We start from the raw sequence: 16,197 nt of genomic DNA, 5'->3' as shown, positions 1-16,197 counted from the left end.
CCAGTGTCCTAGTGGTCATTGCAGAGGAATCTGCCCCATCCCAGTGTCCTAGCGGTTATCGCAGAGGAATATGTCGCATCCCAGTGTCCTAGTGGCCATCACAGAGGAATCTGCTCTCATCCCTGGAATCCTAGCCGTCACCACAGCGGATTCTAATCCGATGGCCGGCTTCTAGGGATCATTACCGGGGATTTTTGCCCCCGCCCCCCATTCCTGATGTCCTAGCGGTCACCACAGCGGATTCCCCCGGCCCTGTCCAAACTGGCGAGCGGGGAGGGGACGCCCCTGACTCAGTTTTCCCTTCTCCTCCCGCAGGTCACTGCTGGCTGGATGCCCTGGAACTGGCCCTGTGCTGCTCTGGCCTGTTCCGGCTCAGCACAGCCAAGAACGGGAAAGACGGGGAGCCCAACGGTGCGGGGGACCCGGCCCAGGCCCCCCTCAACGGCCTCCTGCTCACCTCCAACCACGAGCTCTTCCAGTAATAATAATAATAATAATGATAATAATAATCAATCAATCAATCGTATTTATTGAGCGCTTACTATGTGCAGAGCACTGTACTAAGCGCTGGGGAAGTACAAATTGGCATCACATAGAGACAGTCCCTACCCAACAGTGGGCTCACAGTCTAAAAGGGGGAGAGATAATGGCATTTATTAAGCGCTTACTATGTGCAGAGCACTGTTCTAAGCGCTGGGGAATTTACAAGGTCATCAGGTTGTCCCACGTGGGGCTCACAGTCTTCATCCCCATTTTACAGATGAGGGAACTGAGGCCCAGAGAAGTGACTTGCCCAAAGTCACACAGTTGACAAGTGGTGGAGCCGGGATTTGAACCCATGACCTCTGACTCCAAAGCCCGGGCTTTTTCCACTGAGCCACGCTGCTTCTCTAATAGTATTTGTTAAGCGCTTACTATGTGCCAGGAACTGTTCTAAGCGCTGGGGGAGATACCAGGTGATCAGGTTGGCTCCCAGTCTCAATCCGCATTTTTACAGACGAGGTCCCTGAAGCACAGAGAAGTGAACAGCGTGGCTCGGTGGGAAGAGCCCGGGCTTGGGAGTCCGAGGTCATGGGTTCAAATCCCGGCTCCGCCACTTGTCCGCTGTGTGACTCCGGGCAAGTCACTTCACTTCTCTGGGCCTCAGTTCCCTCATCTGGAAAATGGGGGTGGAGACTGTGAGCCCCTCGTGGGACAACCTGATTACCTGGTATCTACCCCAGCGCTTAGAACAGTGCTTTGCACATAGTAAGCGCTGAACAAATACGAACAGTATTATAAGTGAAGTGATTAGTACAGTGCTTTGCACACAGTAAGTGCTCAATAAATATGATTGATTTGCCCAAGGTCACACAGCAGACAATAATAATAATAATAATAATCATAATATTGGCATTTGTTAAGCGCTTACTATGTTCAAAGCACTGTTCTAAGCGCTGGGGGAGATACGTGGTGATCAGGTTGTCCCATGTGGGGCTCACAGTCTTCATCCCCAGTTTACAGGTGAGGTCACTGAGGCTCAGAGAAGTGACTTGCCCAAGGTCACACAGCAGACAAGTGACGCAGCCGGGATTCGAACCCACGACCTCTGGCTCCCAAGCCCGGGCCCACGTCGCTAAGTAAGGACAAGAGCCGAGGCTCTGCCCTCTGGTCTCCACCCTCTGATCTCTAGACTGTAAGCTTGCGCGTGGCTCGGTGGAAAGAGCGCGGGCTTGGGAGTCGGAGGTCATGGGTTCGAATCCCGCCGCCCCCACATGTCCGCTGTGTGACCTTGGGCAAGTCGCTTCACTTCTCCGTGCCTCAGTTCCCTCATCTGGAAAAGGTGGATTAAGACTGTGAGGCCCACCTGGGACAACCTCATCTCCTTGTGTTCCCCCCAGCGCTTAGAACAGCGCTTTGCACATAGTAAGCGCTTAACAAATACCAACATTATTATTGTTGTGGGCAGGGAACATACCTACCAACTCTGTTAGACTCTCCCAAGCGCTTAGTACAGTGCCCGGCTCTGCAGCATCTACGCACTTCCTTTTAGACTGTGAGCCCACTGTTGGGTAGGGACTGTCTCTAGATGTTGCCAATTTGTACTTCCCAAGCGCTTAGTACAGTGCTCTGCACATAGTAAGCGCTCAATAAATACGATTGATGATGATGATGATGTTACCCTTGGACATTTGATATTCACCCCATCCCTGCCCCCAGGGAATTTATCTCTCAATCATATCTCTCAATCATTTATTATAAATTACGCAGTTATTGATATTAATGTCTGTCTCCACCATTAGAATGAAAGCTCGTTATCAATCAAGCAATCAATCGTATTTATTGAGCGCTTACTATGTGCAGAGCACTGTACTAAGCGCTTGGGAAGTACAAATTGTTATGAGCAGGGAACGTGTCTGCTGCCATATTGCAGTCGCCCAAGCACTTAGTACAGTGCTCCGCACATAGTAAGCGCTCAATAAATACAACGGATTGATTGCTCCTCTCCTGGGATTCCCATCCTCTGATCCCCAGCCCCTCCCGCAGCGTGGCTCAATGGAAAGAGCCCGGGCTTTGGAGTCAGAGGTCATGGGTTCGAATCCCGGCTCCGCCGCCTGTCTGCTGTGTGATCTTGGGCAAGTCACTTAACTTCTCTGAGCCTCAGTTCCCTCATCTGGAAAATGGGGATGAAGACTGTGAGCCCCACGTGGGGCAACCTGGTCACCTTGTATCCTCCCCAGCGCTTAGAACAGTGCTTTGCACATAGTAGGCGCTTAATAAATACCAATTATTATTATTATTATTATTATTATTATTATTATTATTATTATTATTATCTTCCCACTTTTCATCTGTCTGGGAAGCTCTGGACGAAGTGTGAGTGTGTCTACACCTACCTTGGCTCAGCCCCCTTAGGTCAATAATAATAATAATAATAATAATGGTATTTATTAAGTGCTTACTATGCGCCATACACTGTTCTAAATGCTGGGGAAGATACAAATAATCAGGTTATCTCACGTGAGGCTCATAGTCTTAATCCCCATTTTACAGATGAGGTCACTGAGGCACAGAGAATAATAATAATAATGGCATTTGTTAAGCCTTACTATGTGCTAAGCACTGTTCTCAGCGCTGGGGTAGATACAAGGTAATCAGGCTGTCCCACGAGGGGGCTCACAGTCTTAATCCCCATTTTACAGATGAGGTCATTGAGGCACAGAGAATAATAATAATAATAATGGCATTTATTCAGCCTTACTATGTGCTAAGCGCTGGGGAAGATACAAGGTAATCAGGTTTTTCCACGGGGGGCTCACAGTCTTAATCCCCATTTTACGGATGAGGTCACTGAGGCACAGAGAATAATAATAATAATAAGGGCATTTGTTAAGCCTTACTATGTGCCGAGCACTGTTCTAAGCGCTGGGGAGGATCCAAGGTAATCAGGTTGTCCCACGTGGGGCTCACAGTCTTAATCCCCATTTTCCAGATGAGGGAACTGAGGCCCAGAGAAGTCAAGTGACTTGCCCAAAGTAGCACAGCCGACAAGCAGCGGAGCCGGGATTAGAACCCACGACTTCTGACTCCAGGCCTGTGCTCTAGTCACTCCGCGGCAGCATGATTATTTTGTGTCTACTCCAGCACTTAATACGTAATAATAATAATAATTATAGTGTTTGTTAAGCTGTTATTATGTGCCAAGCACTGTTCTAAGCGCTGGGGTAGATACAAGGTAATCAGGTTGTCCCACGTGGGGCTCACAGTCTTAATCCCCATTTTACTGATGAGGTCACTGAGGCACAGAGAAGTGAAGTGATTTACCCAAGGTCACACAGCAGACAAGTGGCAGAGTGGAGATTAGAACCCACGTCCTTCGACTTCTAATAATAATAATGGCATTTATTAAGCACTTACTATGTGCAGAGCACTGTTCTAAGCGCTGGGGAATTTACAAGGTGATCAGGTTGTCCCATGTGGGAGCTCCCAGTCTTAATCCCCATTTTCCAGATGAGGTCACTGAGGCCCAGAGAAGTGAAGTGACTTACCCAAGGTCACACAGCAGACAAGTGGCGGAGTGGAGATTAGAACCCACGTCCTTCGACTTCTAATAATAATAATGGCATTTATTAAGCGCTTACTATGTGCAGAGCACTGTTCTAAGCGCTGGGGAATTTACAAGGTGATCAGGTTGTCCCGCGGGGGGCTCCCAGTCTTAATCCCCATTTTCCAGATGAGGTCACTGAGGCCCAGAGAAGTGAAGTGACTTGCCCAAGGTCACACAGCCGACAAGTGGCTGAGTGGAGATTAGAACCCACGAACTTTGACTTCTAATAATAATAATGGCATTTATTAAGCGCTTACTATGTGCAGAGCACTGTTCTAAGCGCTGGGGAATTTACAAGGTGATCAGGTTGTCCCATGTGGGGGCTCCCAGTCTTAATCCCCATTTTCCAGATGAGGTCACTGAGACCCAGAGAAGTGAAGTGACTTGCCCAAGGTCACACAGCAGACAAGTGGTGGAGTGGAGATTAGAACCCATGTCCTTCGACTTCTAATAATAATAATGGCATTTATTAAGCGCTTACTATGTGCAGAGCACTGTTCTAAGCGCTGGGGTGGTTACAAGGTGATCAGGTTGTCCCATGTGGGGGCTCCCGGTCTTAATCCCCATTTTCCAGATGAGGTCACTGAGGCCCAGAGAAGTGAAGTGACTTGCCCAAGGTCACACAGTAGACAAGTGGTGGAGTGGAGATTAGAATCCACGCCCTTCGACTTCTAATAATAATAATGGCATTTATTAAGCGCTTACTATGTGCAGAGCACTGTTCTAAGGGCTGGGGAATTTACAAGGTGATCAGGTTGTCCCATGTCGGGGCTCCCGGTCTTAATCCCCATTTTCCAGATGAGGTCACTGAGGCCCAGAGAAGTGAAGTGACTTGCCCAAGGTCACACAGCAGACAAGTGGCGGAGTGGAGATTAGAACCCACGTCCTTCGACTTCTAATAATAATAATGGCATTTATTAAGCGCTTACTATGTGCAGAGCACTGTTCTAAGCGCAGGGGAATTTACAAGGTGATCAGGTTGTCCCATGTCGGGGCTCCCGGTCTTAATCCCCATTTTCCAGATGAGGTCACTGAGGCCCAGAGAAGTGAAGTGACTTGCCCAAGGTCACACAGCAGACAAGTGGCGGAGTGGAGATTAGAACCCACGAACTTTGACTTCTAATAATAATAATGGCATTTATTAAGCGCTTACTATGTGCAGAGCACTGTTCTAAGCGCTGGGGAATTTACAAGGTGATCAGGTTGTCCCATGTGGGGGCTCCCGGTCTTCATCCCCATTTTCCAGATGAGGTCACTGAGGCCCAGAGAAGTGAAGTGACTTGCCCAAAGTCACACAGCTGACGAGTGGGGGAGGCGGGATTTGAACCCATGACCTCTGACTCCAAAGCCCGGGCTCTTTCCATCATCATCATCAGTCGTATTTATTGAGCGCTTACTATGTGCAGAGCACTGTGCTAAGCGCTTTCCACTGAGCCACGCTGCTTCTCACAGCCCAAGAACCAGAGGGGAGGATCACAGGGAGCACCTAGGAGTCCTCACAACCGGTTGCCACTGAGCATTGAAACCCATGGGACCCCTCGGAGAACAGTGTAGACTTATCAATCAACCAATCGTATTTATTGATCACTTATCATCATCATCATCAACATCAATCGTATTTATTGAGCGCTTACTACGTGCAGAGCACTGTACTAAGCGCTTGGGAAGTACAAATTGGCAACATATAGAGACAGTCCCTACCCAACAGTGGGCTCACAGTGTGCACAGCTGTGTACTAAGCACTTTGGAGAGTACAAAGACTCTGTAGACTGTGAGCCCACTGTTGGGTAGGGACCGTCTCTCTATGTTGCCAACTTGTACTTCCCAAGCGCTTAGTCCAGTGCTCTGCACACAGTAAGCGCTCAATAAATACGATTGATGGATTGATTGATTACAATGCAACAATAAATAGTCACATTCCCTGCCCACAATGAGCTTGCAGTCTAAAGAGAGTCTACAGTTACAGAGAAGCGGCGCGGCTCAGTGGAAAGAGCCCGGGCTTTGGAGTCAGAGGTCATGGGTTCAAATCCCGGCTCCACCAGCTGTCAGCTGTGTGACTTTGGGCGAGTCACTTCACTTCTCTGGGCCTCAGTTGCCTCATCTGGAAAATGGGGATTAAAACTGTGAGCCCCCCGTGAGACAACCTGATCACCTTGTAACCTTAGAACAGTGCTTTGCACATAGTAAGCGCTTAACAAATGCCATTATTATTATTATTAAAGCAGTGTAGCTCAGTGGAAAGAGCCTGGGCTTTGGAGTCAGAGGTCATGGGTTCAAATCCCGGCTCCATTCATTCATTCAATCGTATTTATTGAGCACTTACTGTGCGCAGAGCACTGTACTAAGCGGTTGGGGAGTTCAAGTTGGGCTCCACCAACTGTCAGCTGGGTGACTTTGGGCACGTCACTTAGCTTTTCTGGGCCTCAGTTACCTCATCTGTAAAAATGGGGATCATCATCATCAATTGTATTTATTGAGCGCTTACTGTGTGCAGAGCACTGGACTAAGCGCTTGGGAAGTAAAAGTTGGCAACATATAGAGCCCCCCTTGGGACAACCTGAGCCCCCTTCTAGACTGTGAGCCCACTGTTGGGTAGGGACCGTCTCTAGATGTTGACAACTTGGACTTCCCATGCGCTTAGCACAGTGCTCTGCACACAGTAAGCGCTCAATAAATACGATTGATTGATTGATTGATTGACTGGGTAGGGACTGTCTCTATATGTTGCCAACTTGGACTTCCCAAGCACTTAGTCCGTTGCTCTGCACACAGTAAGCGCTCAATAAATACGATTGATTGATTGATTGATTGTAACCTCCCCAGCGCTTAGAATGTGCTTTGCACATAGTAAGTGCTTAATGAATGCCATCATTATTAAAGCGGGGGAGACAGACATCAATGCAAATAAATAAAATGACAGCTATACACAGAAGTGCTGTGGGGCCGGGAGGGGGGATGAATAAAGAGAGCAAATCGGGTTGAGGTAGAAGAGGAAAGGAGGGCGCAGTCAGGGAAGGCCTCTTGGAGGAGACGGGCCTTCGATAAGGATTTGAAGGTGAGGAGAGGAATTATCTTTCGGATACGAAGAGGGAGGGCATTCCGGGTGCGAGGTCGACGGCGAAATAGAGGTGAAGGTGACACATTCACTCATTCATTCAATTGTATTTATTGAGCACTTACTGTGTGCAGAGCACTGGACTAAGCGCTTGGGAAGGACAAATCGCAAATATGTAGAGATGGTCCCTACAGTCTAGAAGGGGCAGCCCGACGACAAAACCAAACCATTAATTCACACAAATAAATTAATTCCCGCAAACATAACGGCGAATACTTTTTACAACCCGATACTCCTAATTTAAATTTAGGAGAAATTTTTGACTGGGGAAGCATTAAAAACGAGCTGTATCCAATAACTTATTCCTACTGAAAAGAAAAATAATCAGACTTACTATGAACTTATTGCTTATTACGAACAATAACAATAGTAGTAAGAATAGTGATTCAGTCAAAGCTGTCACGAAATTCCAGAACAACGAGGTTGTCTACCGGGAATGCCACCAAATCCATTTCTGGTTTAACCTGGCGAACATAAGTACGAAGCCAAGATTTCTACCCGGTAATTAAAATGTATTGGATTAGAGAAGAAAAAGGGAACGCGATGAGATGAAAAGAAGAATAAAAACAAAAAAGAAAGATGGAAAATGATTACATACACAGTGAGGAGGTTGGTGTTGGGGAAAATTGTGAGGGTTGAGTAGGAGGCGGAGAGGGGATCGATGGCTTCGGAGCCAACGGTGAGGCCTTTTTGTTGTCTCCCCCTTCTAGACTGTAAGCCCACTGTTGGGTGGGGACCGTCTCTCTATGGACTTCCAAGTTGCACGCAGTGAGCGCTCAATAAATACCATCATCATCATCATCAGTCGTATTTATTGAGCGCTTACTGTGTGCAGAGCCCTGTACTAATCGCTTGGGAAGTACAAGTTGGTTGGGAAGTACGAGGACCATTGAACGAATGATACGGAAGCGGATCTTACCTCCTTCCCTTCCCCACAGCACCTGTATATATGGATATATGTTTGTACAGATTTATTACTCTATTTATTTATTTATTTATTTATTTTACTTGTCCATATCTATTCTATTTATTTTATTGTGTTAGTATGTTTGGTTTTGTTCTCCGTCTCCCCCTTTTAGACCGCGAGCCCGCTGTTGGGTAGGGACTGCCTCTAGATGTTGCCAATTTGTACTTCCCAAGCGCTTAGTCCAGTGCTCTGCACACAGTAAGCGCTCAATAAATACGATTGATTGATTCTCTCCTCCCTGTGCTCCTTTTCATCACCATCACAGTCTTCCTTTGCCTCATCATCACCATATCAAGAAGCAGTGTGGCTCAGTGGCAAGAGCTCGGGCTTGGGAATCAGAGGACGTGGGTTCTAATCCCGGCTCCGCCACTTATCAGCCATGTGACTTTGGGCAAGTCGCTTCACTTCACTGGGCCTCAGTTACCTCATCTTTAAAATGAATGAATGAATAGACTGTGAGCCCACTGTTGGGTAGGGACCGTCTCTAGATGTTGCCAATTTGTACTTCCCAAGCGCTTAGCCCGGTGCTCTGCACACAGTAAGCGCTCAATAAATACGATTGAGGATGATGATGACGGTGATGGACGACCACTGGAGTTTGTCCAGGAGGGAAGGGCCGGGCCCCGGTTGACCCGTCCTTATCACCCCAGGCCGAGCGACGCGGCCCTGGAGGACGGCGGCCTGTCGGACAGGTGGGAGCGAGAGCCGGATGAGGAGTCGGAGAACGGGGGTCCCGGGGGGGACCGCAAGGCCGGCGAGAGCGAGCAGGCGGAGACCCCCGAGGAGCAGGGCTCGGCGGGGTCCACCGCCACCACGTACGTGGAGCAGGCCCACGAGGAGATGGGCGAGGTAGGGCCCCCCGTCTGCGGCCGCGAAAGTCCGTGTTTATACGTGTGTCTCTCTCTGTGTACGTGGGTCCGTGTCTGTGCACACACGAGCATCCCCCAGAGAGCCCTGAGGGGGTCAATCAATCAATCAATCAATCATATTTATTGAGCGCTTACTGTGTGCAGAGTACTCAGTGAGACTTTAAGACTGTGAGCCCACTGTTGGGTAGGGACCGTCTCTCTATGTTGCCAACTTGGACTTCCCAAGCGCTTAGTCCAGTGCTCTGCACACAGTAAGCGCTCAATAAATACGACTGATGATGATGATGATGCAGTCCTTACTGCGCCCTCCTCTCCTCTTCTCCCACTCCCTTCTACGCCTCTCTGACTTGCTCCTCCCAGACTGAACCCCCTTTTTCCTCTCCTCCCCATCCCCACCGCCCCACCTCCTTCCCCTCCCCACAGCCCCTGTATATCTGTTTGTACAGATTTATTACTCTATTTTACTGGTACGTATTTACTATTCTATTTTGTTAATGATGATAATAATAATAATAATAATATTTATTTTACTTGCACGTATTTACTATTCTATTTTGTTAATGATGATAATAATAATAGTAATAATATTTATTTTACTTGTACGTATTTACTATTCTATTTTGTTAATGATGATAATAATGATAATAATAATGATGGCATTTATTAAGCGCTTACTATGTGCAAAGCACTGTTCTAAGCGCTGGAGAAGTTACAAGGTGATCAAGTTGTCCCACGGGGGGCTCACAGCCTTCATCCCCATTTTCCAGATGAGGCAACTGAGGCCCAGAGAAGTGAAGTGACTTACCCAAAGTCAATCAATCAATCAATCAATCAATCAATCAATCGCATTTATTGAGCGCTTACTGTGTGCAGAGCACTGTACTAAGCGCTTGGGTAGTACAAGTTGGCAACATATAGGGACAGTCCCTACCCAGCAGTGGGCTCACAGTCTAAAAGGGGGAGACAGAGAACAAAATCAAACCTACTAACAAAATAAAATAAATAGAATAGATATGTACAAGTAAAATAAATAAATAAATAAATAGAGTAATGTCACTTAACTTGCCCAAAGTCACACAGCTGACAAGTGGCAGAGCCGGGATTTGAACCCATGACCGCTGACTCCAAAGCCCGGGCTCTTTCCCCTGCATTTAGCTTTAATTCTTTTTGTTCTGACGACTTGACACCGGTCCACATGTTCTGTTTTGTTGCTTGTCTCCCCCTTCTAGGCTGTGAACCCGTTGTTGGGTAGGGACCATCTCTATGTGTCACCGACTTCTACTTCCCAAGCGCTTAGTACAGTGCTCTGCACACAGTAAGCGCTCAATAAATATGATTGAATGAATGAATGAATTCATCCTCCCTCCCAGCCCCACAGCACATATCTATATTCATTGAGCACTTACTGTGTGCAGAGCATTTCATTCATTCATTCAATCGTATTTATTGAGCGCTTACTGTGTGCAGAGCACTGTACTAAGCGCTTGGGAAGTACAAGTTGGCAACGTATAGAGACAGTCCCTACCCAACAACGGGCTCACAGTCTAGAAATATATACCCAGTCCCGGGTCCGCCAATCAATCAATCAGTCAATCGTATTTATTGAGAGCTTACTGTGTGCAGAGCACTGTACTAAGCGCTTGCACTGTACTAAGCGCTTGTCAGCTATGTGACTTTGGGCAAGTCACTTCACTTCTCTGGGCCTCAGTTCCCTCATCTGTAAAATGAGGGTTAAAACTGTGAGCTGCACGTGGGACAACCTGATTACCTCCTATCAACCCTTATGCTTAGAACAGTGCCTGGCACCTAGGAAGTGCTTAACAAATACCATTATTATTATTATTATTATTATTATTATTATTACTATTATTAGTAATAATGGAAGCAGCTTGGTTTAGAGGAAAGAGCATGGGATTGGGAGTCAGAGGTCTTGAGTTCTAATCCTGTGTGACTTTGGGCAAGTCACTTCGCTTCTCTGTGCCTCAGTGACCTCATCTATAAAATGAGGGTTAAAACTGTGATCCGCACGTGGGACAACCTGATTACCTTGTAATAATAATAATAATAACGATAGTAGCATTTTATTAAGCGCTCACTATATGCAAAGCACTGTTCTAAGCCCTGGGGAGGTTACAAGGTGATCAGGTGGTCCCACGTGGGGCTCACAGTCTTCATCCCCATTTTACAGATGAGGGAACTGAGGCACAGAGAAGTGAAGTGACTTGCCCAAAGTTACACAGCTGACAATTGGCAGAGCTGGGATTTGAACCCATGACCTCTGACTCCAAAGCCCGGGCTCTTTCCACTGAGCCACGCTGCTTCTCATGTCTCCACCCCTATGCTTAGAACGGTGCTTGGCACATAGTAAGTGCCTAAACAAATACCATCATTAAGAAGCAGTGTGGCTTAGTGGAAAGAGGCCGGGCTTGGGAGTCAGAGGATGTGGGTTCTAATCCCAGCTCTGCCACTTATTCATTCATTCATTCATTCATCCAATCATATTTATTGAGCACTAACTGTGTGCAGAGCACTGTACTAAGCGCTTGGGAAGTCCAAGTTGGCAACATATAGAGACGGTCCCTACCCAACAATCAATCAATCAATCAATCGTATTTATTGAGCCCACTCTTTTAGACTGTGAGCCCACTGTTGGGTAGGGACTGTCTCTATATGTTGCCAATTTGTACTTCCCAAGCGCTTAGTACAGTGCTCTGCACATAGTAAGCGCTCAATAAATACGATTGATGATGATGATTGAGCGCTTACTGTGTGCAGAGCACTGTACTAAGCGCTTGGGAAGTCCAAGTTGGCAACATATAGAGACGGTCCCTACCAAACAATCAATCAATCAACCAATCGTATTTATTGAGCGCTTACTGTGTGCAGAGCACTGTAGTAAGTGCTTGGGAAGTCCAAGTTGGCAACATATAGAGACGGTCCCTACCCAACAATCAGTCAATCAATCGTATTTATTGAGCGCTTACTGTGTGCAGAGCACTGTACTAAGCGCTTGGGAAGTTCAAGTCGGCAACATATAGAGACGGTCCCTACCCAACAATCAATCAATCAATTGTATTTATTGAGCGCTTACTGTGTGCAGAGCACTGTACTAAGCGCTTGGGAAGTCCAAGTTGGCAACACCTAGAGACGGTCCCTACCCAACAGTGGGCTCACAGTCTAGAAGGGGGAGACAGACAACAAAACCAAACATATTAACAAAATAAAATAAATAGAATCTGCTGTGTGACCTTGGGCAAGCCACTTAACTTCTCTGGGCCTCAGTTCCCTCATCTGCAAACTGGGGGTGAAGACTGGGAGCCCCACATGGGACAACGTGATGATCTTGTATCTACCCCTTTGCTTAGAACAGTGCTGGGCACCTAGTAAGCGCTTCACGAATGCCATAATTCGGAGAAGCAGCGTGGCTCAGTGGAAAGAGCCCGGGCTTGGGAGTCAGAGGTCAGGGGTTCGAATCCCGGCTCCGCCACACGTCTGCCGTGTGCAAGTCACTTCACTTCTCTGAGCCTCAGTTCCCTCATCTGGAAAATGGGGATTAAGACAGTGAGCCCCACGTGGGGCCACCCCCCATCAACATCATCATCATCAATCGTATTTATTGAGCACTTACTGTGTGCAGAGCACTGTACTAAGCGCTTGGGAAGTCCAAGTTGGCAACATATAGAGGCGGTCCCTACCCAACAGTGGGCTCACAGCCTAAAAGGGGGAGACAAAACCAAACATACTAATAGAATAGATATGTATGAGTGCTTTGCACCCATCCTCATCAATTGTATTTATTGAGCGCTTACTGTGTGCAGAGCACTGTACTAAGCGCTTGGGAAGTACAACTTGGCAACATATAGAGACAGTCCCTACCCGACAGTGGGCTCACAGTCTAAAAGGGGGAGACAAAACCAAACATACTAATAAAATAGATATGTACGAGTGCTTTGCACATAGTAAGCGCTTAACAAATGCCAACGTTTTCTTATAATGGTGATGATTATTATTACTTTTATTGTCACGCCGGCTGTCATCGTCCCGGGCCAGCCGGGCGGCTCGTCGCAGACGGAGACGGTGTCGGAGGAGAACAAGGGGCTGATGTGGGCCCTGCTGAAGCAGCTGCGGCCGGGCATGGACCTGTCCCGCGTGGTGCTGCCCACCTTCGTCCTGGAGCCCCGCTCCTTCCTCAACAAACTCTCCGACTACTACTACCACGCCGACCTGCTGTCCCGGTGAGTCCCGCCGCGGGCCCGGCCCTCCCTCTGACCGACCGACCGAACCTGGCAGGGCGGGCACGAATGGCATGGCCAGATGGGCCACGTAGGGGACGAGGAAGGGGACTTGAGAACCAATCCATCAATCAGTCGTATTGATTGAGCGCTTACTGTGTGCAGAGCACACTTGGGAAGTCCAGGTTGGCAACATATAGAGACAGTCATCATCATCAATCGTATTTATTGAGCGCTTACTATGTGCAGAGCACTGGACTAAGCACTTGGGAAGTACAAATTGGCGGCAACATATAGAGACGGTCCCTACCCAACAGTGGGCTCACAGTCTAAAAGAGTGGGCTCACAGTCTACAGGTTGGCAACATATAGAGACAGTCCCTACCCAACAGTGGGCTCACAGTCTAAAAGGGGGAGACGGAGAACCAAACCAAACAGACTAACAAAATAAAATAAATAGAATAGATAGGTACAGGTAAAATAAATAAATAAATAGAGTAATGAATATGTACAAACATATATACATGCATACAGAAGCAGCGTGGCTTAGTGAACATCAATCAATCAATCAATCAATCATATTTATTGAGCGCTTACTGTTTGCAGAGCACTGTACTAAGCTCTTGGGAAGTCCAAGTTGGCAACATCTAGAGACAGTCCCTACCCAACAGTGGGCTCACAGTCTGAAAGGGGGAGACAGACAACAAAACCAAACATACTAACACAATAAAATAAATAGAATAGATATGTACAAGTAAAATAAATAAATAAATAGAGTGAAGAATACGTACAAACATATATACATATATACAGAAGCAGCGTGGCTTAGTGAACATCAATCAATCAATCAATCAATCAATCGTATTTATTGAGCACTTACTGTTTGCAGAGCACTGTACTAAGTGCTTGGGAAGTACAAGTTGGCAACATATAGAGACAGTCCCTACCCAACAGCGGGCTCATGGTCTAAAAGGGGGAGACGGAGAACAAAACCAGACTAACAAAATGAAATAAATAGAATAGATATGTACAAGTAAAATAAATAAATAAATAGAGTAATGAATATGTACAAACATATATACATATATGCAGAAGCAGCATGGCTTAGTGAACATCAATCAATCAATCAATCAATCGTATTTATTGAGCGCTTACTGTTTGCAGAGCACTGTACTAAGCGCTTGGGAAGTACAAGTTGGCAACATATAGAGACAGTCCTTACCCTACAGCGGGGTCACAGTCTAAAAGGGGGAGACAGAGAACAAAACCAGACTAACAAAATAAAATAAATAGAATAGATATGTACAAGTAAAATAAATAAATAAATAAATAGATAGAGTAATGAATATGTACAAACATATATACATATATACAGAAGCAGCGTGGCTTAGTGAACATCAATCAATCAATCAATCAATCGTATTGATTGAGCGCTTACTGTGTGCAGAGCACTGGACTAAGCGCTTGGGAAGTCCAAGTTGGCAACATAGAGAGATGGTCCCTACCCAACAGCGGGCTCACAGTCCAAAAGGGGGAGACGGAGAACCAAACCAAACAGACTAACAAAATAAAATAAATAGAATAGATATGTACAAGTAAAATAAATGAATAAATAAATAGAGTAATGAATATGTACAAATATATACATATATACAGAAGCAGCGTAGCTTAGTGAACATCAATCAATCAATCAATCAATCGTATTTATTGAGCACTTACTGTGTGCAGAGCACTGGACTAAGCGCTTGGGAAGTCCAAGTTGGCAACATCTAGAGACAGTCCCTACCCAACAGTGGGCTCACTGTCTAAAACGGGGAGACAGAGAACAAAACCAAACATACTAACAAAATAAAATAAATAGAATAGATATGTACAAGTAAAATAAATAAATAAATAAATGGAGTAATGAATATGTACAAACATATATACATATATACAGAAGCAGCGTGGCTTAGTGAACATCAATCAATCAATCAATCAATCATATTTATTGAGCGCTTACTGTGTGCAGAGCACTGTGCTAAGCGCTTGGGAAGTACAAATTGGCAACATCTAGAGACAGTCCCTACCCAACAGTGGGCTCACAGTCTAAAAGGGGAAGACAGAGAACAAAACCAAACAGACTAACAAAATGAAATAAATAGAATAGATATGTACAAGTAAAATAAAGTAATAAATAGAGTAATGAATATGTACAAACATATATACATATATGCAGAAGCAGCGTGGCTTAGTGAACATCAATCAATCAATCAATCAGTCGTATTTATTGAGCGCTTACTGTTTGCAGAGCACTGTACTAAGCGCTTGGGAAGTACAAATTGGCAACATCTAGAGACAGTCCCTACCCAACAGTGGGCTCACAGTCTAAAAGGGGAAGACAGAGAACAAAACCAAACATACTAACAAAATAAAATAAATAGAATAGATATGTACAAGTAAAATAAATAAATAGAGTAATGAATATGTACAAACATATATACATATATACAGAAGCAGCGTGGCTTAGTGAACATCAATCAATCAATCGATCATATTTATTGAGCGCTTACTGTGTGCAGAGCACTGGACTAAGCACTTGGGAAGTCCAAGTTGGCAACGTAAAGAGACGGTCCCTACCCAACAGAGGGCTCACAGCCTAGAAAAGAGCCCGGGCTTGGCAGTCAGAGGTCGTGGGTTCTAATCCTGACTCCTCCACTTTGCTGTGTGACCTTGGGCAAGTCACTTCACTTCTCTGGGCCTCGGGTCCCTCATCTGGAAAATGGGGATGAAGACTGGGAGCCCCATGGGGGACAAGCTGATTAACACGTTACCTATCCCAGTGCTTAGAACCGTGCTTGGCACATAGTAAGCACTTAGCAAATACCATCATTACTATTATAATTCACAAAGCAGCATGGCCCAGTGGAAAGAGCCTGGTCTTGGGAG

The 16,197-nt window shown here is 46.2% G+C and overlaps 1 protein-coding gene across 4 annotated transcripts in view; it reads left to right on the top strand.

The window, feature by feature from the left end:
* OSBPL5 (oxysterol binding protein like 5) overlaps nucleotides 1-16,197 on the top strand; it is a 91,271-nt gene that overhangs the window by 27,396 nt on the left and 47,678 nt on the right. For all 4 annotated transcript variants that reach the window (XM_038764561.1, XM_038764562.1, XM_038764563.1 and 1 more), the window contains 3 exons: nucleotides 316-478; nucleotides 8,820-9,018; nucleotides 13,089-13,273. In XM_038764561.1, the coding sequence (XP_038620489.1) occupies nucleotides 316-478; nucleotides 8,820-9,018; nucleotides 13,089-13,273 (547 nt within the window). The remainder of the gene's footprint in view (nucleotides 1-315; nucleotides 479-8,819; nucleotides 9,019-13,088; nucleotides 13,274-16,197) is intronic.

Source organism: Tachyglossus aculeatus, chromosome 22 (assembly GCF_015852505.1).
Source record: "Tachyglossus aculeatus isolate mTacAcu1 chromosome 22, mTacAcu1.pri, whole genome shotgun sequence".
NCBI classification, from domain to species: domain Eukaryota; kingdom Metazoa; phylum Chordata; class Mammalia; order Monotremata; family Tachyglossidae; genus Tachyglossus; species Tachyglossus aculeatus.
This window is presented reverse-complemented; position numbering and strand designations above follow the sequence as displayed.